Source organism: Ranitomeya variabilis, chromosome 4 (genome assembly GCF_051348905.1).
Source record: "Ranitomeya variabilis isolate aRanVar5 chromosome 4, aRanVar5.hap1, whole genome shotgun sequence".
NCBI lineage: Eukaryota > Metazoa > Chordata > Amphibia > Anura > Dendrobatidae > Ranitomeya > Ranitomeya variabilis.
Window position 1 is genome coordinate 69,523,299 of NC_135235.1, and position 23,269 is coordinate 69,546,567.

The 23,269-nt window shown below is 44.7% G+C and overlaps 1 protein-coding gene across 3 annotated transcripts in view; it reads left to right on the top strand.

Moving 5' to 3' along the window:
* Positions 1-23,269, top strand: part of NEURL1 (neuralized E3 ubiquitin protein ligase 1) — a 319,459-nt gene that overhangs the window by 289,695 nt on the left and 6,495 nt on the right. For all 3 annotated transcript variants that reach the window (XM_077258683.1, XM_077258685.1, XM_077258684.1), the window contains exon 4: positions 20,171-20,851. In XM_077258683.1, the coding sequence (XP_077114798.1) occupies positions 20,171-20,851 (681 nt within the window). The remainder of the gene's footprint in view (positions 1-20,170; positions 20,852-23,269) is intronic.

The window sequence follows — 23,269 nt, forward strand, 5'->3', positions numbered from 1 at the left end:
TGTGTGGCGAGTTTTGCATGTGGAGAGTTTTGCGCGTGGCGAGTTTTGAGCGGCGACTTTTGTGTTTCAACTTTTATGTGGTGAGGTTGGTGTATGTGTGGTGAAATGTGCGCTGAGGGTGGTATATGTGTTCGAGCACGTGGTAGTGTGTGGCGCATTTTGTGTGTGTGTTCATATCCCCGTGGTGGTGTGGTGATTATCCCATGTCGGGGCCCCACCTTAGCAACTGTACAGTACTCTTTGGCGCCATCGCTCTCATTCTTTAAGTCCCCCTTGTTCACATCTGGCAGCTGTTAATTTGCCTCCAACACTTTTCCTTTCATTTTTTCCCCATTATGTAGATAGCGGCAAAATTGTTTGGTGAATTGGAAAGCGCGGGGTTAAAATTTCACCTCACAACATAGCTTTGACGCTCTCAGGGTCCAGACGTGTGACTGTGCAAAATTTTGTGCCTGTAGCTGCGACGCCTCCAACACTTTTGCTTTCACTTTTTCTCCATTATGTAGATAGGGGCAAAATTGTTTGGTGAATTGGAAAGCGCGGGGTTAAAATTTCACCTCACAATATAGCCTATGACGCTCTCGGGGTCCAGACGTGTGACTGTGCAAAATTTTGTGGCTGTAGCTGCGACGGTTCAGATGCCAATCCCGGACATACATACACACATTCACACATTCAGCTTTATATATTAGATGTGCTGGCGATGAACGATACCCAAGCAGCTCGGATCAATCAGGGCAACTTCACAACAAATCATTTTAATTTTGTTTAATGGTTCATATATCCCAAAACAATATTCAGTGGGAGCTATTGTACAACTAAAATGTATTAGGTTATCAAAATAATAATGTTAAATAATATAAAGCACGGTACAAAAGTACAAGCAAAAGAGGGTAAAAGATATTTTATTTTGTTTTCTTTTATACTTTGAGGGAACCTTTAGGTTGTGTTCTCGCTTAGTTATTTCAGGAGTTTTTGAAATGGAAACTATCCAAAATCATCCTAAAAATACTTCAAAAACTCTTGGAAAACTGAACTATAATTCATTTCTATGTCAAATCTATAGTGCTTGAAGAGGATTTTTGAATTTCTGTCCCAAAAACTCAACAGCTACACATCCTTATCCTTTCCTAAAAGATGTGTGGTAGCACTGGCGTAGCTAGAGCTTTTGCCGCCCGGGGCTGTTTCCGAGTTTGGCGCCCCCCCCCCATTGCCGTCACTCAACGCCGGGCACCGCCCCCACAGCACTGTTTACCCATGAAATCCAGTGCCTGCGCTGTGTATCGGTGTTTGGTGCAGGCGCAGAGAGCTCTAGCCGTCTGACGTCACACCCAGGCTTGCAGACTGCGCCTGTGCGGCCACCCACCTTGGTAATCCCAGCCCCGCAGTGTGTTATGCATTATGCAGAGTGCGGGGCTGGGATTCACAAGCAGGGCGGCCGCACAGGCGCAGTGTCCAGCATGTTGCCCCCAGTCTGTCTCCAGCATGTTGCCCCCAGTCTGTCTCCAGCATGTTGCCCCCAGTCTGTCTCCAGCAATCTGCCCCCAGTCTGTCTCCAGCAATCTGCCCCCAGTCTGTCTCCAGCAATCTGCCCCCAGTCTGTCTCCAGCAATCTGCCCCCAGTCTGTCTCCAGCAATCTGCCCCCAGTCTGTCTCCAGCAATCTGCCCCCAGTCTGTCTCCAGCATGTTGCCCCCAGTCTGTCTCCAGCATATTGCCCCAAGTCTGTCTGAGTCAGACATAAAGGAAAAAAAAAAAAAAAAAGTAAAATCCTCACCTCTCCCGTTCCCAGCACAGGTCCCGTGCACTCAGCGTCTCTCCGGCTCTGCAACGCTCAGGACAGAGAGGCTGAGCGCGCAGTGATGACGTCATCGCACCCTCTGCCCTGAGACGTCGCAGAGTCAGAGGGCGCCGAAGACGCTGCAGCTGCCGCAGGAACCAGGAGAGGTGAGTATTAGAAGGGGGGGGCCCAATGCCAACGCTCAGAGGCGTAGCTAGGGTTTCAGCTTAGGGGGGCAAAAAATCTGAGTGGGCCCCTAACCAGGTACCCCTGACTACAGCGACGTGGTGCACCCTAATTGTGAGCCTGGGGGAACATCAGCAGATGACCGCACTGTGACTGAAAATAAGCCGGATTACTCACCGGTAATGCTCTTTTAGTGAGTCCACGACAGCACCCTACTGGAGAGAGGGATCCGCCCCGCAGGAACAGGAAACCTATTGAGAAATAAATGGGGGCGGTCCGCCTCTCCTCCTCAGTTTTGATTTCAGAGTACCCGGAGGACCGCCAGTATTAGGCAAATATCATTTATTTCATTGTTTAAACTTATTTGCTTATGATTAAAAGGATTTTACTCAAATAATATGTATTATATTAATCTAGGGAGGGATGTAAGAGGGTGCTGTCGTGGACTCACTAAAAGAGCATTACCGGTGAGTAATCCGGCTTTTTACTCTTCGCCACGACAGCACCCTACTGGAGATCTTTCAGAGACCATCACCTAGGGAGGGGACCACCGTGCTGAGGACAGTCCTGCCAAAGTCTAGGTCAGAAGTTGACGATAGGTCTAGCCTATAGTGGTTATAAAATGTAGAAGGGTTTGACCACGTTGCCGCCTTACATATAGTTTCAATCGGGACGTCTCCCCTCTCTGCCCAGGAGGATGCCATCGCTCTGGTAGAGTGTGCCGTTATGCCTTCCGGAGGGTTTTCTTTCCTCGCGGAGTAAGCCAGTCTGATAGCCTCTCTGATCCACCGGGATAAGGTGCTTTTTGTTACTCCATGACCCTTCTTGACGCCCTGGAAGGAAATAAACAGAGCCCTACTCTGTCGCCAGCTGCTGGTCTTTTCAATGTATTTTAACACTACTCTTTTAACGTCTAGAGTGTGATATTTTTGTTCTTCAGGAGTGGATGGATTACTGAAGAAAGTGGGCAAGATTATTTCTTGTGACCTGTGGAATTTTTTTGCTACTTTGGGCAGGTAGGAAGGGTCTGGTTTAAGAATTAGCTTATCCTGAAAGGTTAACAAAAAAGGTGGATCTATAGAGAGTGCTTGGATGTCACTGATTCTCCTAGCTGAAGTCAGTGCTACCAAGAGGGCCGTTTTTAGTGATAGACATTTAATTGGTATTGAGTCTATTGGCTCGAATGGAGAGTCTGTTAGGGCTTGTAAGACTAAATTTAAATCCCAGGGTGGAATCCTAGGTATGTTAACTGGATTCATTCTTTCGCAGGCCGTAATAAATCTGGATACCCATCTATCCCCCGCGATGTTATGGCCATAGAGGGCTCCTAGCGCTGAAACATGAACCTTTAAGGTGTTTACAGTTAGACCTAGTTCTCTCCCTTTTTGAAGAAACTCCAGGATAGAATGTATCGGAATTTCTGATGTGTCGGTAGATGTATGGAATTGAAAAAATTTTCTCCATACTCTTGTATAGATTTTTGTGGTGGAGGGTTTTCTACTATGGAGAAGCGTATCAATTAAACCCCCCGAGAATCCTCTCGATCTTAACATCTGCCTCTCAAGTTCCAGGCCGTCAGGTGTAGATTGTCCACCTGAGGGTGGAAAAACGGACCCTGGAAGAGAAGGTTGGGCGTTGAGGGGAGGACCCAAGGATCTGAGACCGACATGGTCTGTAACCATGAGAACCATGGTCTCTTGGGCCAGAATGGAGCTATCAGTACAACTCTCGCCCCTTCTTCCCTGATTTTGCGTATAACTTGAGGAAGCAATATGATCGGAGGAAACGCGTACGCCAGACTGAACTGCCAAGGGGCTTGGAGAGCGTCCAGAATGTCCGGATGATCCGCTGGAGATAGAGAAGCAAATCTCCGGACTTTTCTGTTTTTCCTTGTGGCGAAGAGATCTATCTGAGGACGGCCCCAAAGAGATATTATGTCCAGAAATATCTGCTGGTTTAGACACCACTCTCCTTGCCTCAGGGTGTGTCTGCTTAAGAAGTCCGCCTGCTGATTGCTTGCTCCCCTTATGTGCAATGCAGTAAGGGATGTTAGGTGACTTTCTGCTAGATTTAAGATTTCCGTAGCAGAAGACATCAGAGTCTCTGATCGCGTACCTCCTTGCCGATTTAGATACGCCACCGTGGTGGTGTTGTCGGACAGGACTCTGACGTCTTTCCCCCGAATCTGTGGGAGGAAATGGTATAAGGCGTATTTTACAGCATTCAGTTCTTTAAAGTTAGAGGAGCTGCAATTTTCTTCCCTGCTCCATAAACCCTGGCAATAATCGTTCCCCATATGAGCGCCCCATCCATGAGGACTGGCGTCAGTGGTTATGGTGTGAGATGGCGTTATTACCCATGGAACCCCACTCAACAAATGGTTTGAGTCTAGCCACCACTCTAAGGAAGTTAAAACCTCCTGAGATAAGGTTATTTTTGTATTTAGGTGACCAAATAACCGTCTATCCTCTTGTAAAATTTGATGTTGTAGGACTCGAGTGTGGTGTTGAGCCCATCTCACTGCTGGTATACAAGAGATAAGAGACCCTAGTAACGACATAGCTTGTCTTAGGGATATACGAGGATTAGTTATTGCGGCTAGGACTTTGTGTCTGATCAGTAGGATTTTTACCTGCGGCAGGAGACACTTTTGAGATATGGAGTCTAACTGGAACCCCAAAAACGCCTGACGGGAAAGCGGAGTGAGTCTGGATTTGTCGGTATTGATTATCCAGCCCAGGTCCTGTAGAGAGGAAATTGCGTGAGCCAAACGATCGGCACATTGAGTAACTGAATTTCCTATTACCAAAAAGTCATCCAGATAGGGCACAATCAAAGTTTCCTTCTGGCGTAGGTATGCCATCACCTCTAGCATTATCTTGGTGAAGATCCTCGGCGCTGTTGAGAGGCCGAAGGGTAAGGCCGCATACTGGAAGTGACGAACCTCGTTGTTGATTTTTACCGCCACTCTGAGGAATTTTTGGTATCTGTTATGAATGGGGAGATGATAGTAAGCATCCTTTAGATCAATGCCCCCCATCATACAGTTTGGGAAGAGGAGTTTTATGGTGGACCTAATGGACTCCATTTTAAATGTATAATTTTCAATGAATGAATTGAGTTTTTTAAGGTTTATGATGGTTCTGAAAGAACCGTCGGGCTTAGAGATTAAGAATAGGGGAGAATAGAATCCCCTACCCTCCTGTCCCACTGGCACTTGGACTAGGACCCGTTTTGATATTAGGGTTTGAATTTCAAGCTCTAAAGCCTGTTGCTGTATAGGCGAGCTGAGAGTTGTTATAATATAAGACTCGTGGGGTACACGAGAGAATTTTAATTTAATTCCATCTCGGACGATATTTAAAACCCACGAGCTAGATGTTATCTTCTCCCATTGGGTGGTGAAAAATTTAAGTCTGCCCCCAACTGGTATGTCCTCAGTATTTGTCTTTTGGGGGGTTGGGTCTTCTAAACATGGTACCTCTCTGCTTGTCGTCTTTAGGGGTCCATGTTGTAGACCTATCCGTTTGCCTCCTTTTGCCAAACGGCCTCCTTTTAAAGGCTCTCCTGTAAAACGGAATAGAGGTTTCAGGAAAAGCTTTCTTCCTGTCCTTTGCCTTTTTGAGTATCTCATCTAAGGTTTTACCAAAGAGGTACTCACCCTCACATGGGATTGCGCATATTTTAGACTTAGATTGCGCGTCCCCTTTCCAACTCTTCATCCATAGGGCTCTTCTTGCGTTATTTACAAGGCCCGCAGATCTTGCTGCTAAACGGAGTGAGTCGGCGGAGGCGTCTGCCAGAAAGGCCGCTGCTCCTCGTATTAAAGGGATGGCTGCTCTTAGTTTTTCCCTCGAGCTTTTCTTTTCAATTTGCTGGTCTAACTGATCAATCCAGATGATCATTGACCGGGCCGCGCAAGTGCTGGCTACTGCAGGTTTGAATATCCCTGTAGCCGCTTCCCAGGAACGTTTAAGGGATGATTCAGCCTTACGATCCAAAGGATCGACCAATAGTCCCGCATCCTCCACAGGTAGAGTGGATTGTTTGGAGGTAGAGGCTACAGCTGCGTCGACCTTAGGGACTTTGGTCCAAGTAAGAAGCTCCTCGTCACTAAACGGATATTTGCGTTTTGAGGCTGAGGGTAGAAAGCCTCTCTGATCTTGCTTCTCCCACTCTCTTTTAATCAATGTTTTCACTGCTGGAATAACCGGAAAACATCTCCTCTTTCTGTCTGCCAAACCCGCGAACATTATTTCTTGCGCGGTTTGCGCACCCTTAGACTCCTCACACCCCATGGTATTTCGAATAGATTTTACCAAGTTGTCCACACTGTCCAAGGGGAAACATGAGCGTCCCTCAATCTCTGATGAGGATGATGACGCTGGACATGATGATAGGGAGGCATCTGACAGTATCGGTTGGTCACTGTCGGAGTCTGACACAAGTGTTGGCGTTTTAGATTTAGAACTACGCGGTTTTTCCTGGGTCATATTTTTTAGTTCTTCTCTAATAATGGCCCGTAGGTCCGTAATGGACACTGCTGCTCCCTGTGTTTCTTTTAAACAGTCCTCACAAAGTTTTTTGGGGTATGAGTCAGGGAGGGGCTGGTTACACAAGGCACATTCCCTGTGCTTCGTTTTTTGTCGTTTTTTGCTCTAAGCGTGTAAGTAGAGAGAGAAAGGGAAAAGAGAGAGATAGGGAGACAGCGTTAGCTTAATAGGTAGAGTTCACAACTCACCCAGTGAAGCAAATAATACCGGATCAGAAGGCCGAGATCCTGTTCTGGAACCGTCGCTTTTACGAGCGGTGTCTGAGGATCCTCTGGAGTGATCTTTGGCGGGGGGTACTGGAACTCCGGTTGTAGGGTCCATGGCACCTGGGGATGACATCTCTGCATCGCCGATTCAGCGTTAGTGAGCGCTTTAAATAGAGCGCCAAAACGTTTTTTTTTTTTTTTTTTCTCGCGCATGCGCAGATCAGTGCCGGCTCCCCCGCCCTGGATCCGGCCTAGGCGCCCCGGAAGTCCAAGAACCACTTCCGGGGTAGCCTGTATGTGCGGCGGTCGGCGCACGCGCGGCCCGGGATTCCACGCCGGCCGCTGGAAGGTCACCTTACCCGGCTCCTGCTGCCGTACCGCACGCTGGGAAGGACGCCGGTCGGCCTTTCCCGGACCCGGCCGTCTGCCCGCTCCATCAGACGAGGGGGGAGCCGTCTAACGGAACTCCCCCGACGCTGCTTCTGAGCCGCAGCCCCTGCCGTTCTCACGGATACTGCGCAGGCGGCATGCAAGCCCAGGTATGTCTTCTCAGTAAGAGTCCTGTCGTTCCCGCAGGAACAGGAAACCTAAACTGAGGAGGAGAGGCGGACCGCCCCCATTTATTTCTCAATAGGTTTCCTGTTCCTGCGGGGCGGATCCCTCTCTCCAGTAGGGTGCTGTCGTGGCGAAGAGTAAAAAATCTATATACAAAACCGAACAATGATATTACTATATGAGGACCATATATTGGTAGATACCAGTCGTGCAGACCATATAAGAGATCGCAGCACAGTTATAGACAATAATTTACAGAGGACATTCTTTCTGATGGAGTCATTCATTTTTCTCATCTTTTCCATCTGGCCCAGACCGACATGACATCTTCTCCACCCAGGACTCGTCTGCAGATATTATGAGGACACATTAGACTTCTCACATTTCCAGCCCCGTCCCCATCTATCCCCAACCTGCACAAACTCCTCATTCTGCTGATACCCCAATACTGAGCCGCTGCTTCCATATGTGTCCTACAGCACCTGCAGTATGGTACAATAATGGTGCCGCCCCACATAGTAATGCCACCACTGTGCCCCTTACATAGTAATAATGACTCCTTTGTGCTCTCTAGATGATAAAATTCACCCCTAGAAAACATTAATGCCCTGTGCTAGTGCCCTTCACATTTTGTCCCTAAAAAGTAATAATACCACATATGAAATTTTGATGGTCTCAGTACTCTGAGTGCCCCTATAGCAATGTTTAAGTGCCCACTTAACATTTAATTATGTCCCCTAAGTAGCCTCCATGAACAGCTTGACTATACACAGTATGGTGGGCCCACAGCTTTCCTATACACAGTACAATGCCCCCACAGCTCCCCAATACACAATATGATGATCCCACAGCTCCCCTATACACAGTATGATGTCCCCACAGCTCCCCTATACACAGTATGATGTCCCCACTGCTCCCCTATACACAGTATGATGTCCCCACTGCTCCCCTATACACAGTATGATATCAGCACTGCCCCCTATACACAGTATGATGAACCCACAGCTCCCTTATACACAGTATGATTGGCCCACAGCTCCCGTACATACAGTATGATGTCCAATAGAGCTCCCTTATACATAGAATGATGTTCCCATTGGTCCCTCAAAACACAGTATAATAGTTAATAGTGTCCTGACACTGTCGCCTGCACTGAAAGTCACACTGCCAGGAGGAAATTAACTTTATTCCTCACTGCAGCCAGGGGGGCGGCGCCGGCATGGTTTCAGTCACCGCTCTGTGTATAGAGCGCAGCAGCTGTAACTGCACCTCTTAGGCTATGTGCACACGTTGTGGATTCCATTGTGGATTTTTCCATGCAGATCCTGCAAGATCCGCAGGTAAAATGCCCTGCGTTTTACCTGCGGATTTACTGCGGATTTTGTGCAGTTTTTGTACGGATTTCACCTGTGGTTTTACACCTGCGGATTCCTATTAAGGAATAGGTGTAAAACATTGTGGAATCCGCACAGAGAATTGACATGCTGCGGAAAATATAACGCAGCATTTCCACGTGGAATTTTCCGCAGCATGTGCACTGCGGATTTGGTTTTCCATAGGTTTACATGGTACTGTACAACACATGGAAAACTGCTGCAGATCCGCAGCCAAATCCGCAATGCGTGCACATACCCTTACTTCGACTGACAGCCAGCTCAGCAGCCTCTACCACCCAGTAGTTGCGCACTGATGCCCCTATAAATAATAATGCTTCTTAAGTGCCCACTTGACATTTAATAATGTCCCCTGAGTCCCCCCATGTACAGTGATAGTGGCCCCAGCATCACAGAGGTTAGCAGGCGGTCAAGTGACGACTTTTTCGGCTTCTCTCAATTCTCTTCTATTGAAAGAAACCAAACCTTTCTAGTCGACACAAGCACATAGTAAACATGTGGTCGCATGACCGCCTGATGACGCCAGTGATATTGGGGCTCATGGCAGCAGGAGCTCCGTGTCATGATTTGGCAGTCTGCTTATTATTAAATTATTAAAGCACCACTCTGTCAGGGTTTTTTTTTCACTGCTGGAGGTGCTTTAAGCACAAGTCCCCTGCCCCGGCCATATACTCATCTTCCGCCATATTGACCGCTTTTTGGCATCGCTCCAGTCCCGCAGCTCCATCTTGTAAGCACAGCTTCTGATTGGCCAGAAGTTAGAAGCTGCATCACAAGCGCTCAATGTAAGTCTATGAGGGCCAGGAAGAGGCAAGAAAGAGGCCAGAACGAGGCTCTTATAGACTCACATTGATACCGTACCGCTCCATGAAACGCTAGGGCAGAGGACAGGTCACAAACTGCAGGAGACGAACCCAAACGGTGCGGTGGCAAAAACTGATAAAAACGCCGGAAGGTGAGTATCAGACAGTTGGTCTTAGATTGAGACTATGTGCCCACGTTGCGGATTTGTGTGAGGATTTTTCCACGCAGATTTTGAAAAATCCGCATGTAAAACGCACTGCGTTTTACAAGCGGATTTCCAGCATTTTTTGTGCGGATTTCCCCTGCGGTGTTACACCTACGGATTCCTATTAAGTAACAGGTGTAAAACGCTGCGGAATCCGCACAAAGAACTGACATGCTGCAGAAAATACAGTGCAGCGTTTCCGTGTGGTATTTTCCACAGCATGTGCACTGTGAATTTTGTTTTCTATAGGTTTACATGGTAGAGTCAAATCCGCAACGTGTGCATACCCTTAAAGTGCCACTCCAGAGGTGAAATAAAAAAAATGCTGGAATGATGCTTTAAGGGTATGTGCACATGCTGTGGATTTCGCTGCGGAACTGCAACGCTTCCGCAGCTGCGGGTCTGCAGCGGTTTCCCATAAGTTTACAGTACAATGTAAACCTATGGGAAACGAAATCCGCAGGGCACATGCTGCGGAAAAAAACACGCGGAAACACAGCGGTTTATATTCCACAGCATGTCAATTCTTTGTGCGGATTCCGCTGCGGGTTTACACCTGCTCCAATAGAAAACTGCAGGTGTAAACCCGCAGCAGAAACCGCGATAAATCCGCAGTAAAAACCGCAGCGTGTGCACATGCCCTAAATGTGATGCAGCTCATGGCTTACCCAGCTGGTAAGTATAATAAGCCCCCTACCTCCCCATCCCAGAGAACAACTATTACATGTGATGGAGTGCATAAAATCTCATAACAAAACCGTATAATAATCAGCCCCCCAGTGCCGTCGCCCTTCACCCACCTCAGCCCTCACAATACCCTTATCTTCTCACATTCACCTCCTCAGTGCCCTGTCCCCCTCCCCCACAACACCCCCATCCTTTCACATTCACCCCCCAGTGCCCTGTCCCCCTCCCCCACCTAAGCCCCCACAACACCCCCATAATTTCAGATTCACCCCCCAGTGCCCTGTCCCCCTCCCCCACAACACCCCATCCTCTCACATTTACCCCCCAGTGACTATGACATGCATATCAATCTAATGTATCTTATCCCCACTTACCGATGAAGTTTGCAGCAGGACCAAGAAGTATCTGAGTGATATGGAGGTGGGCACTAGGACCCAGCGTGCCTGCCCTGGGCCAATTCCAGCACAGGGAGAGGGAGGGAAGAAACCTGCAGCCTGGAGAAGCTCCTGAGGTCGGTCAGCACAATCATACAGTTCAGGAGGGACGAGCGTGCAGAATCGCCGTCTGACAGGGAAGCAGGCATTTTGCTGCGCTCCTCCTGTATTGTGCCTCATCACGGAAGTGGCAGTGCCGGCTCCCAGTCGGCCCCTTCGTGTGGCAGGGCCCGGGGAGAAGGCCCCCTCTGCCCCCCCAGTAGCTAAGCTACTGCCAACGCCGGTATGGCGGCCCTGGTCCTGGCGGCGGCGTCAGCGCCGCCCGAAGATTTAAAGGGCCCGCGTCTCAAATTTTTTTTTTTTTTCTTCCTCCTCTCTGGGTCGGAGCCGCCCCCGGCATTGTGCCGCCCGGGGCGGCCCGCCCCCCCCGCACCCCCCGCACCCCCCTTCCTACGCCACTGTGTGGTAGTGATGAACGAACGTGCTCGCATACCGTGTTATCCAAGCATGCTCGGGTGTTAATCCAAGTATCTTGGGCAATCTCAAGTAATATGTTCGAGTTCCCACGGCTGAATGATTCGCGGATATTAGACAGCCGCAACACATGCGGGGAGTTCCTGTTTGTTAGGCTATCCCCGCATGTGTTGAGACTGATTCGCGGATGTTAGACATTCAGCCGCGGGAACTCGAACATATTATTTGAGCATGCCCAAGATACTCATAACATCAGAGCATACTCGAACAACATGTTATCCAAGCACGTTCACTCATCACTGCTTTGTCTGCCAAGTATTTTTCGACATCCCTATATAAGTCTGCTATCACTACTGTAAAATGGATAGGTCTTTCTGTTGTCTCCTGGGGAATCCTTGACCCTTGCATGGATCGAAGGTTGGAAGTCATGGTATTAGAAGAATATCAACATCTGATGTTCCCATTTCCATGTTCCACCAGTATCCCACGTCTGGCAGCAGTCCCCTTGCCCTTTTGGCCACGAGAATGCCATGGGTGTGTACCATTGTGTGCTTCTTTAGAAATATATCTTGTGTAGTGCCAAAAACATTTAAAAAAACAAAAAGATGACTAAGTAGACAATTTGTTAAATCCAGCTTGCACCTGTGAGCCAAGAGAGGCAGATGCTACAGGCGTGGATATTAAAGACTCCTTTCACGAAGACAACCACATGGCTCCGGAGAACGGCAGTGGAAAATTTAGAGCGCTGCTTGGGAGGGATGAAAATCTCAATTTCGTCATGTACTTGCATAGCCATGGAAACAGCCGTCCGAGAGTGTGTTTCACAGTGACAAAGGTGGTGGGAGCCTGTCATTTAGAAACCACTTAAATGCCAACAAAAGGTGCATGTTTATCTCCCCGGCCTGACCCTCGGCTGCCGAGCCTTTGTCTCCTCATTTAAAGCATTGCATTCTCGCTGTTTGTAAGTGTGGACACTGGCGAGGAGAACAGATGTGTCCAATGAACAGAAAATAATTTGTATAGCGCAGATTATCTGCAAAGACACACATTTCACTTATAATTGTTTTTTCTTTTTCCCTTATAAGCAAGTCTCTTGGACAATAATAATAAATGGGCTTATCAGTAGCGATAAAATGATATAGAAAGAATGGAAAAGTGTGAATGCACCCAGCTCTGACTGCCTATAACATTACTAGATGGTGGCCCGATTCTAATGCATCGGGTATTCTAGAATATCTATGTATGTATGTATATAGCAGGCACATAGTATATAGCACAGGCCATGTAGTTTATAGCAGACAAATACTATGTGGCCTGTGCTATATACTATGTGGCTGCTATATACATACATACATATTGTAGAATACCTGATGCGTTAATACAGGCCACGCAGTATATAACTGTGGCCACGCAGTATATAACACAGCCCACGTACTATATAACACAGCCCACGCAGTATATAGCAGCCACGCAGTATATAACACAGCCCACGTAGTATATAACACTGGCCAAACAGTATATAACACAGCCCACGTAATATATAGCACAGCCCACATAGTATATCACACAGCCCACGCAGTATATAACACTGGCCACATAATATATAGCACAGCCCACGCAGTATATAACACATCCCACGCAGTATATAGCTGCCACGCAGTATATAACACAGCCAACGTAGTATTTAGCAGTGTGGGCACCATATCCCTGTTAAAAAAAATATTTAAAATAAAAAATAGTTATATACTCACCCACCAGGATCCAGTGAAGCTGTGCCGAGACGCACGCTGCTGTCGCCATCTTCCGTTCCCAGGATGCATTGCAAAATTACCCAGATGACTTAGCAGTCTCGCGAGAACGCTAAGTCTTCTGGGTAATTTCGCAGTGCATCTCTGGGAACGGAAGATGGCGGAGGCCGCGCGCGTCTCAGCTTACTACGGAAGGTGAGAATAGCAGGTTTTTTGGTTTTTTATTATTTTTAACATTACATCTTTTTACTATTGATGCTGCATAGGCAGCATCAATAGTAAAAAGTTGGGGACACACAGGGTTAATAGCAGCGTTAACGGAGTGCGTTACCCGCGGCATAACGCGGTCCGTTAATGCTGCTATTTACCCTGTGTGAGCGCTGACTGGGGGCACTCGGGAGTATGGAGCAGGTGCCGGGCACTGACTGGACGGAAGTAGGGAGGGACTAATCGGACTATGCCCATTGCTGATTGGTCGCGGCAGCCAGGACAGGCAGCTGGACAGGCAGCTGGCGAGACCAATCAGCGACGCGGGATTTCCGGGACAGACAGACAGAAGTACCCCTTAGACAATTATATAGTAGATATGTGTACACAATATATAAAAGCAATCTTCCCCCTATCTTACAGGGACACTAAGGGGCCCAGCTATTTATTCACTTTACACTGTTATATAGCGCCATTAATCTCCCAGTATTTCAAAGGCATCATCCTCACTGTTCTCATTGGGGCTCAGAATCTAAATTCCCCATCAGTATGTCTTTGGAATGTGGGAGGAAACCAGAGAACCCAAAGGAAACCCACGCAAACACGGGGAGAACATACAAACTCCCGGCAGATATTGTCCTCGGTGGGATTTGGACCTTATGCTAAAAGCAATCTCTCCAGACTCCACCATACAGAGATCAGACTGCTTCAGCTTAACACTCCTGTTTCCTCTCCGAGAAACGCGCTGCCAAACTCTCTTGGCATCAGCTTAGTTCTTTGCCGAACAAAAGGATAAGTCATTGAAATCTCCAAAACCAAATCTTTCTCTTTCGTGATATCATCTGTTGGGGATAAGTTAAGAGGCCTAATACATATAAGACTGCCGGATGATCAACCAACTGTAGTCAAATGTGTATGACCTTCAGTCTAGAAATAATAGCTTTGAAAGTAAACTTGCTCACACAGTTTCAGTAGGATTCTGCAGATTGACAGTCTTGTAGAAATCCTAAAGCGTACAACTATTAGGCCAGTTTCACACGTTCAGTATTTGGTGAGAATTTTACCTCAGTATTTATAAACCAGGAGTGGGTAAAAAATACAGAAGTGGGGGGGCCATAAAGACATTTTCCAGCAATATGTTTTCTTTATTTCATAGGCTCTCACTGGGTGAAAATAGCAAGTTTAGTTGGTTATTAACCGCTAACAGCAAGGGGATGTACCCCCAGCAAGGCTCCCTCTTGTGTTTTTAACATTGACTTTTAAGATTCCCTTTAGTACTTTATACAAAATAAAAGTTTTGTGTTAATACACAGTCTTTGGTATAGAGGTTTATTTGCCTTTGGCAATTAGTAATTTAGAATTGTATTATCCCTACAAAGCTTGCTGAACAGTGTATATTATGTGTTAGGGTACGTTCCCACGGTCAGTACATCAGCAGCGTCCAACCCGCAGTGTCCAGATGTTAGTTTAGAGGATGGGATTTCAAGAAATCCCATGTCCACTATGCGTGCACAGACGCCCGCGGCTTACCTGCGGAGACGGACATGCGGCACGTCTTTCCAGACCTCAACATGTCTATTTATCTTGCGGAGACGCGAGCCTCTGCAAGATAAATATCACCCGTACAGTGTATTGGGTCCGGTGATTCCGCACGGTCCAATGAACACATGCAGAATCACCTGCGTTCAAAAGCCGGCAGCGCTTTGGACGCAGAGGACATGTGCTGCGTCCAAAGCGCTGCCTAATACTGAATGTGTGCACATACCCATAAAAATAACAAATAGAGCTTTACTTACTGTCGCCTGTGCCGGCTTAGAAGCAGGTAAGGTTTAGTAAAGCTCCATTTGTTATTTGTACCTACTGGGAGCGTATAAATTAAAATAAAATTCAATGAAAGCCCCTGTAATTTCTCTTACATTTTTAGCTGGTGAATGGCTGACATGGGTTTACAATTGTTGTTCTACTGCAAACAGAGCAGAGGGGGGAGGCTCCTGCTGCAGACAGTTGTCTTACAGAAAGACCAGTGAGGAGAATGGGGACATTGATGAACACCGGAGACACACAAAAAAGATTTTTGCTAGGATTTTTTTTCATTGTAAATTTTTAAAGCTCAGATTCTAACAATTTAAGGCAATTCAATAATTATAGGCATTGAGAAAATGACCTATACGATGGACCCTATTAGAGGTCTTTTATAAATGGGATTTAGCCAATGTTGATGGATTTGTTCAAGTGATCTTTTTCCCATTGTCCAAGCAATGACGTACCTTTCTCCTAGTGAGAGACTGAACGTAGAAATGTCGTCCTTATTTCTGGTGCTGGTCTTTCGGTAGCGTGGTGTCTGACATTTCATGGGCAAGAATAGAAGCAGCTTAGCGTAATATAGCTGCATGGATCCGCTGCGTGTAATAAATAGCCTCTTTATTCAGCTTTGAAGACAGTGCATGATTAAATGGAGAGATAAATGGCCCCTGACTGAGATCTTTTTATAGACGTCATGAGTAGATTTTGCCTTCATTCTAGCTAGTAAACAAATTAACAAGATGCCAGTCGGTATCTGTTATAGCTTGAGCTTGCAAACCATCACAAGAACAGATGTAGATCTCTGAGAAAATATAGATCGGGGTCTTAGTATGTAGAAAATATTTAAATTGTTTGTTTGGACAACTAAAATAACTTCAAAATCAGCAAGGACTAGATGACATGAGCAGAAAATGACCAAAGTTCAGGGATAGCAACAGCGTAAACCTTGTGACTGGCCGATATATCGACACGTTATTACAGAAAGTGCAGCATTACTCGGGTTTCATGACCAGGTATCGGAGTAGATATCCTAGGCAAATTTGAAACAATAACTTCTATGGTTATGTTCTTTAAAACCCCTTTAAATATCAAAGGTTGACTTTAGGAGATCAACCCTTTAATATGGACAAGTAAAGGTTGCTTCTTTCATAACCTGTTGAGTGAGAGGAGCCTCAAATGTTCTGAAGGATTCAGAGTTTATGCCACAAATAAAACTTATCAATTATACATAGGGTAGGTGATAAATGTCTGATCATTGGGGTCTCTTCAGCCTCCACAGATCACGAGAACATCTCCTTGAAACATGGAGGTAATTTTTTTGTGTTGTAATCTTGCGTAACATCATTTCTTTGACCACATATTGTACTTCAAAATGGGGAGAAAAAAATCCAAGTGTGATGAGAGTCAGTACCCCGAAACACAGTGTCTGCAAATTGAGATTTTGGTTTTGGCTTTTGTCCTAAGTTATGTGACAAGGCTTGTTGACTTTTAGGATTGTTACTTCCTATAGGTGGTGCTAGAATTCTAGTCCTCTTCCTCTCAGAGTCAATTTGAATTAATGAAAAAAAAATGCAATTCCGACATTATTATTATTATTATTATTATTATTATTATTGCTGTTTTTTACATAATTCTTCAGATCAGTACCAGTACAGCGATACCAAACCTGTATAGCTTTTCATTATTATTTTAATTGCTTAAAAAGATTCAAAACTTTGTCAAAACTTTTATTTTTCTGTTATTTTCTTAGACCCATACCTTTTTTTCTTTTTTGGCAGCTGTGTGATGGCTTGTTTTTTGTGTTGCCATCTTGTGGTTTTATTGACACTCTTTTGAGTTACTTTCGTTATGATCTCTTTTTTTATTCCATTAAGAGAGGAGTAGTGACCGAAAAAATAGCAAGTCTGGCGTTTCCTTTTTTATTCGCCATCTACCATATGAGTTAACTACTTTTATATTTTGTTACATCTGACACATTATGTTTATTTTTTACTTATTTTTTTTTAAACTGGGAAAAAGGGGGTGATTCACATTTTCTTTTTCTTTTTTTTTTTTAAATACATTTTATTTTCTTCTTAACTTTACTTTTTTTATTGTTAATATGTTTATTGTGTAGATTTTTAACTTATAACAGGGGAAAATGCAAAAACATCATACACATATATAATGAGCAATAACAATGTAGATTGTTACAATAACTAACTGGGAAAGGGAAAAGCAAGGAAAAAAAGGCAGGATTAAATAGAGAGAGAAAAAAGAAGGAAAGAATAAGGAAAAGAAGAGATGAATAGAAATAAACTGGAAAAGAGGGAAAAGGAAAGCAAAAGAGAAAACGGGGACGAGATTAAACAGAAAAATAAAACAGAATAAAACATACCTCATGTTGAAGGTCTGGAATATGTATTCAACAAAAAAACAAAAACTTTGAAAAAAAAAACCTTGACTTGACTTTTTATTCCCCTCAAGGATTTTGAACCTGCTATTCTTTGATCGCTTGTTCTATATACTGCAATGCCACAGTTATCTGTGGTTAGGCTTCACAGGAGAGATGGTAGTCATGGGGGACCTTCAACAGGCCCGCGGCTGCCGTGGTACCCACTTGGCGCTCAGTAAGCGGAATCTAAATGGTTAAACAACAGTGATCAGAGCTGGTTCCGATCTCTGCTGATAAAGACAGAGGCCGGCTGTATAACGGATTCTTATCTGGGGCAATACCTATTGGTTGAACAAGGGTTTGGCCGACAACTATCTCATGTATATGCCCACCTGAATTTGGAATTGATGCTCATAAGAGCAAACGAGCCACATGTCATCTAGTTTAGTCCAAGCCATAGGTGACATCGACATTTTTCACTTTAGCTATACTAGATTTGCTTAATAATAGTGTTTGACCGAATATTGTCTAGAAGTGGACAACCTATTTTAATCCAAGTTTGAGGCTCCTTTAGGTGATGGATGTTGTAGTTCACCATCTGGACACTCTCCATTTTCACTTATGTTTATATTATAGTCACTTTACTGCTTAGTCATCAGTAAAAATGTGAGGTCTTCAAGTTGAAAATGCAGCGAGGAGGAGATCCCGGGGACAAAGTGAGAAGCCTGCCAGGCACTCATAAAACAGAACGCTGCGAGATTTAAGATTACATTCTAGGAACATTCTTATATCCAAGCTGCGAGGCTCATGTTCAGTTCCACATTAAGCAGAAGACATTTAATTGAGCATGTGACATACCTGGCTCTTATCTGCAGAGCGTCTTGTTATAATAGGTCAGCTTCTAGCTTCCAATTTCATTTGACCGATTTCCCAGTTTTTTTTCTCTAGGTTTATGAAGTAACTCTATATGTTCCTTGTGAGATGAATTTGAGAACAATCTCCATATAAAATAACCTTCTTGTATCAGTAATGAAGCGAAAAAATCTTCTAAAACAATAGATGTACAGTATGTATATCCATAAAACGTCCTACAATCTGCTCATCCATTAAGAGTATATAATGGTGGACACAGATGTTTTGCTTTTTTGGGAAAATATTTGCATTATTTATCTTCTACTAATCTGGAGGTAAATCATATACTCTCCTCTATTCATAGTCAAAGCTCTTAAAATCATTTTTGGGTGGCAGAATCTTATTGCCTCCCCTTACCGGTGACTTATCTATAACACTTACTGTAAGAGCCCGATGACAAAAGCAATTAGGCTCTGTTCACACTTCACTGTTCTACTTATGCTCCTTGAAAGCTTTCTGCATGGTTCGAACAAGCCCATTCACCCAGCATATGCCAAAACAGTGGCAAAACCAGTACATATGATTATATACTTTGTAATAAGGATTTTCTTTCCGTATGCGGTTCTGTATGCCTAAACAGCTGCATCGATCAGAGCCTTCTGCCTGAAGTATACATTGGAAAACCAAATATGCAAATTGCCTCTTCTGAGAAAAAGAGGACTTAAACTCTACAGCGCCACCTATTGGAAGTAGCGATCCTACAAGTCACAATCAACCCTTTAACGAGTCGTACAATATGACTTAGGATAAAAGCCAAATCAGTATCTCAATTCGCAGACACGGTGTTTCGGGCTGTTGGCCCTCGTCAGTGCGAAGCATGAGAACTGATTTGGCTAGGTGAGAGGCTCTGGACATGGGGTCTAAGGGGTATCGTTTCTCCTTATGGAGAGTGACATACCATCTCTGGCTTGTCAAGGTAAGGAGGCTTATTTGCCGTACAATGCTCCTCTGGGAATTTAAATATGCAAATTGCCTCTTCTGAGAAAAAGAGGACTTAAACTCTACAGTGCCACCTATTGGAAGTAGCGATCCTACAAGTCACAATCAACCCTTTAACGAGTCGTACAATATGACTTAGGATAAAAGCCAAATCAGTATCTCAATTCGCAGACACGGTTTTTCGGGCTGTTGGCCCTCGTCAGTGCGAAGCATGAGAACTGATTTGGCTAGGTGAGAGGCTCTGGACATGGGGTCTAAGGGGTATCGTTTCTCCTTATGGAGAGTGACATACCATCTCTGGCTTGTCAAGGTAAGGAGGCTTATTTGCCGTACAATGCTCCTCTGGGAATTTAAATATGCAAATTGCCTCTTCTGAGAAAAAGAGGACTTAAACTCTACAGCGCCACCTATTGGAAGTAGCGATCCTACAAGTCACAATCAACCCTTTAACGAGTCGTACAATATGACTTAGGATAAAAGCCAAATCAGTATCTCAATTCGCAGACACGGTGTTTCGGGCTGTTGGCCCTCGTCAGTGCGAAGCATGAGAACTCATTTGGCTAGGTGAGAAAACCAGTCATCTTCGGCAGTATGTGTGGATGAACGTTCATTTGTACCATTGTTTGATACTATACAATTTCATTATTGTTGGCAGCACACAAGGACAAGGGGATATGCAGCCAAGAACACTGGTTTCTGGTCACTGGTCATCAGACAAGTTTACACAGGCTTAGGGTTTGGAACTAGAGTTCTTATGGACATTTGTTAAGCCAATCATCATCCCGTGTAAACAATCTCTTGGTTGAATTGTGTCGGAGTACATTTGCAGAACAAATTTGTAATGTAAGTCTTTGAATGCATTCATAGTAAACACATTTTACTCATTCTAAATTCTGCTTTGTATCTACAGATAGTGAAATCATCCCACCGGACTCCGTGCGGCCGAGATCTTTTACTGCCATCCCCCGGCCATCCCTACGAAGAGAAACAGAAGATACTCGCTTGTCCGTCAGCTTGTGTGACCTGAATTTGCAGGAAGAAAACTTTCAGTCCATGACGGCAATGTGTCCGATTCCACAGAATTCTCTCAACTCACAGCATTCCCACTTACTTCCATCACAGTTGGAGAGTGATCTCCGGTTCCATCAGCTCCGAGGGGCCCATATCAAGACTTTAGATGACCAAACTGTGGCCAGGCTGGAGCATGCCCGAGAAGAACGGACTTTAGTATTTACCAATAGATCTCTTAGAATAAATGAAACCATCTTTGTCAAGATAAACAAATCAAATGCTTCAAGGTCCGGTAGTCTGTCTTATGGCGTGACATCTTGTGATCCCAGCACATTGAGACCGAGTGACCTTCCATACAATCCAGAGTCACTGGTCGACAGAAAGGAGTTCTGGGCTGTCTGTCGAGTGCTGGTTCCTCTTCAGAGTGGGGACATCTTGGGGTTTGTGATAAACACAGAAGGTGAACTACATTTGAGTCATAATGGTGTCAGTACTGGAATGCAAGTCTGTGTGGACTGTTCACAGCCTTTGTGGATGTTCTTTGGTCTACATGGAGCAATTATGCAGATACGCATGTTGGGTAAGAACTTTACTTTGAATAGCTCAACGTTCTACTAGGGATGTGTATTTGTCTGACTCAAATACTATGTAATACCCTGTTCAATGGTAAAAAGAGAAAAGCATTTTTTTGAGTCTTCTCAAAATCCTTTTTTTCTGTTTCGTACTTTTTACTCCCATACATGTACAAGTCGTACTTTGCTTTCAAGAACTAAGTGGATTACTCTAATTCAGAATGATGAGATACTTTCAATATTTAGTGATGTATAAAAATAGAAAACTACTGTATCATCATCATCAATTTTGATATTCACAAGAATGCAGAGAAAAGAGAGACGAGAGGCGCAACTTGTGTAACACCCCAGGCACCAGGTGAAGGTGAGATGGGGGGGCTTGTCGCTCACCTGAACAAGTTGCACTTGGTACAACTAAGTGGAAGAGTGGTATAAATTCCAAATGCGGCTGCATCTCCGGCCGCTGTGCTCACACCAAATAGAGGACATATCAAAATAAAGAAAGAGGATTGCAGCTAGTGATGAGCGAGTATACTCGTTGCTCAGGTTTTCCCAAGCACGCTCGGGTGGTCTCCGAGTATTTCAGCGTGCTCGGGGATTTAGTTTTGGTCGACGCAGCTGCTAGACAGCTCAAATACATGTGGGCATTGCCTGTTTGTTAGAGAAACTGTCCAGCAGCCGCAAATCATGCAGATGCATCGAAACACACTAAATCCCCGAGCACGCTGAAATACTCGGAGAACACTTGAGCATGCTCGGAAAAACCCGAGCAACGAGTATACTCGCTCATCACTAATTGCAGCGGATCCCGAGTGCTGCTGCCCTTATATCAAAGTGCACTGCTCATCCTCCACCCCACCCTCCAAGGCACGCTCCTCAGAGAGTGAATAGGGTCAGTATCGATTGATATCACTCCACCTGATTTTGTGCATTTGGAATAAGACATCTAAAAATGATTAGCAAAAGCTTGTGCAGACATGCATATATTTAGCAAAACAATCTTTTTTTATGCATCACCTTTTTGTGACTGTGTAGTCATTAGTAGTTATGAGACAATAAGTCAAAACCGTAAAACAAAACCCCGATGCTTTGAAAAAGGCGGCAGCGAGAAATATGGGACATCTCTGCAGCACTTTAATAATGCAGTTGCCATCTTATTTATTATTTAGAGCGTCTGTCAAAGGAATTAGCGGCTGGTAATAATAAACAAGAAATCTTAGGCAGCGGCATGCAGAGAATAGACATAATTGAGCGTGGAACGTAGAGTACATGAGACAACACGTGACCGCGCTCCACGTTATGCAGCTCCGCTATAGGCGCTTTCATTCTACTTTATGAGAATATAACTGCGGGACAATATGATGCCCCCCAGACACTTTGGGTGGCTGTCAGTCACAGCACCTTTTTTTTTTTTTTTTTTCATTACACCAGTACTCAAAGTCAAGGAAAATACTAATACAAATTTGGTTTCCTGATATATAATCTGCCTTGTGTCGCTGCGGTATTATAGTCATGATCAGATGATGAAGGTACTTATCATGGTCCATTACAGAGCAGTCGTTATTTCATGTAGTGTATCACCCAATTGATTATGGGATATAGCAGACAGTGTTTGTGTAGTGATGTCTAATATCATCCTGTCCTGGGTCTATCTCTATCAGATGAACTGCCTTGGGGGATTATTCACAAAGATGCTTTTTAATATGAACCGTGGTAGGATTTTCTGTAGGCTCCCTGGCCAACACAGAGGGGCGATGACATATCGTATTGTTGTACATGTGATCATCCGACTATGGTACTGGATTCATGAATACTTCATGCTTTAGTGTGTATAGAGTCTGCAGGGTGATATAATATTATCTGATAATTGCATACATGACCTGTTTATCCAAACTCCATAATTATCTCCTATGTTATACTGTAGTATAGGAATTGTACTATGCCTTAGCAGTAGTCTTTGTAGAGGGTCATATTGAATGTACTACAATATCCATTAAGTTTTACAATAAATTTAACAAATTAAAATTTTGATTAAGGATTTTTCCCTTTAAAGCTCCACTCCAGCATTTTATTTTACCGCTGGATGGACACTTTTGATCCTTTTGTTATCCCTGCAGATAAACCATTGCAGGAGAAGTCTTGTATCGGCTTTTTCATAGATAACACAGGAGCGTTTGGTCGAACTGAGCGTTCCTGTTCACAGAAGAGTCCGAAGAGATCAGCCAAACAATTGTTGTTCCAGCAACTGTCTAATGTGTAGAGGGGCCTTAAGTGGCTTTTGGTCATACATTTTAGGCCAGTAATTGGTTGCCACAGTAAAGTGGGTGGACGGACGTGTCATCACTGAAGCAAGTAACGAGACCGGTGGGAACTACCAGAGTGCTGGAGCGGAGAGAGATATATTAGGAGCCCATAGTTTTTTTGCT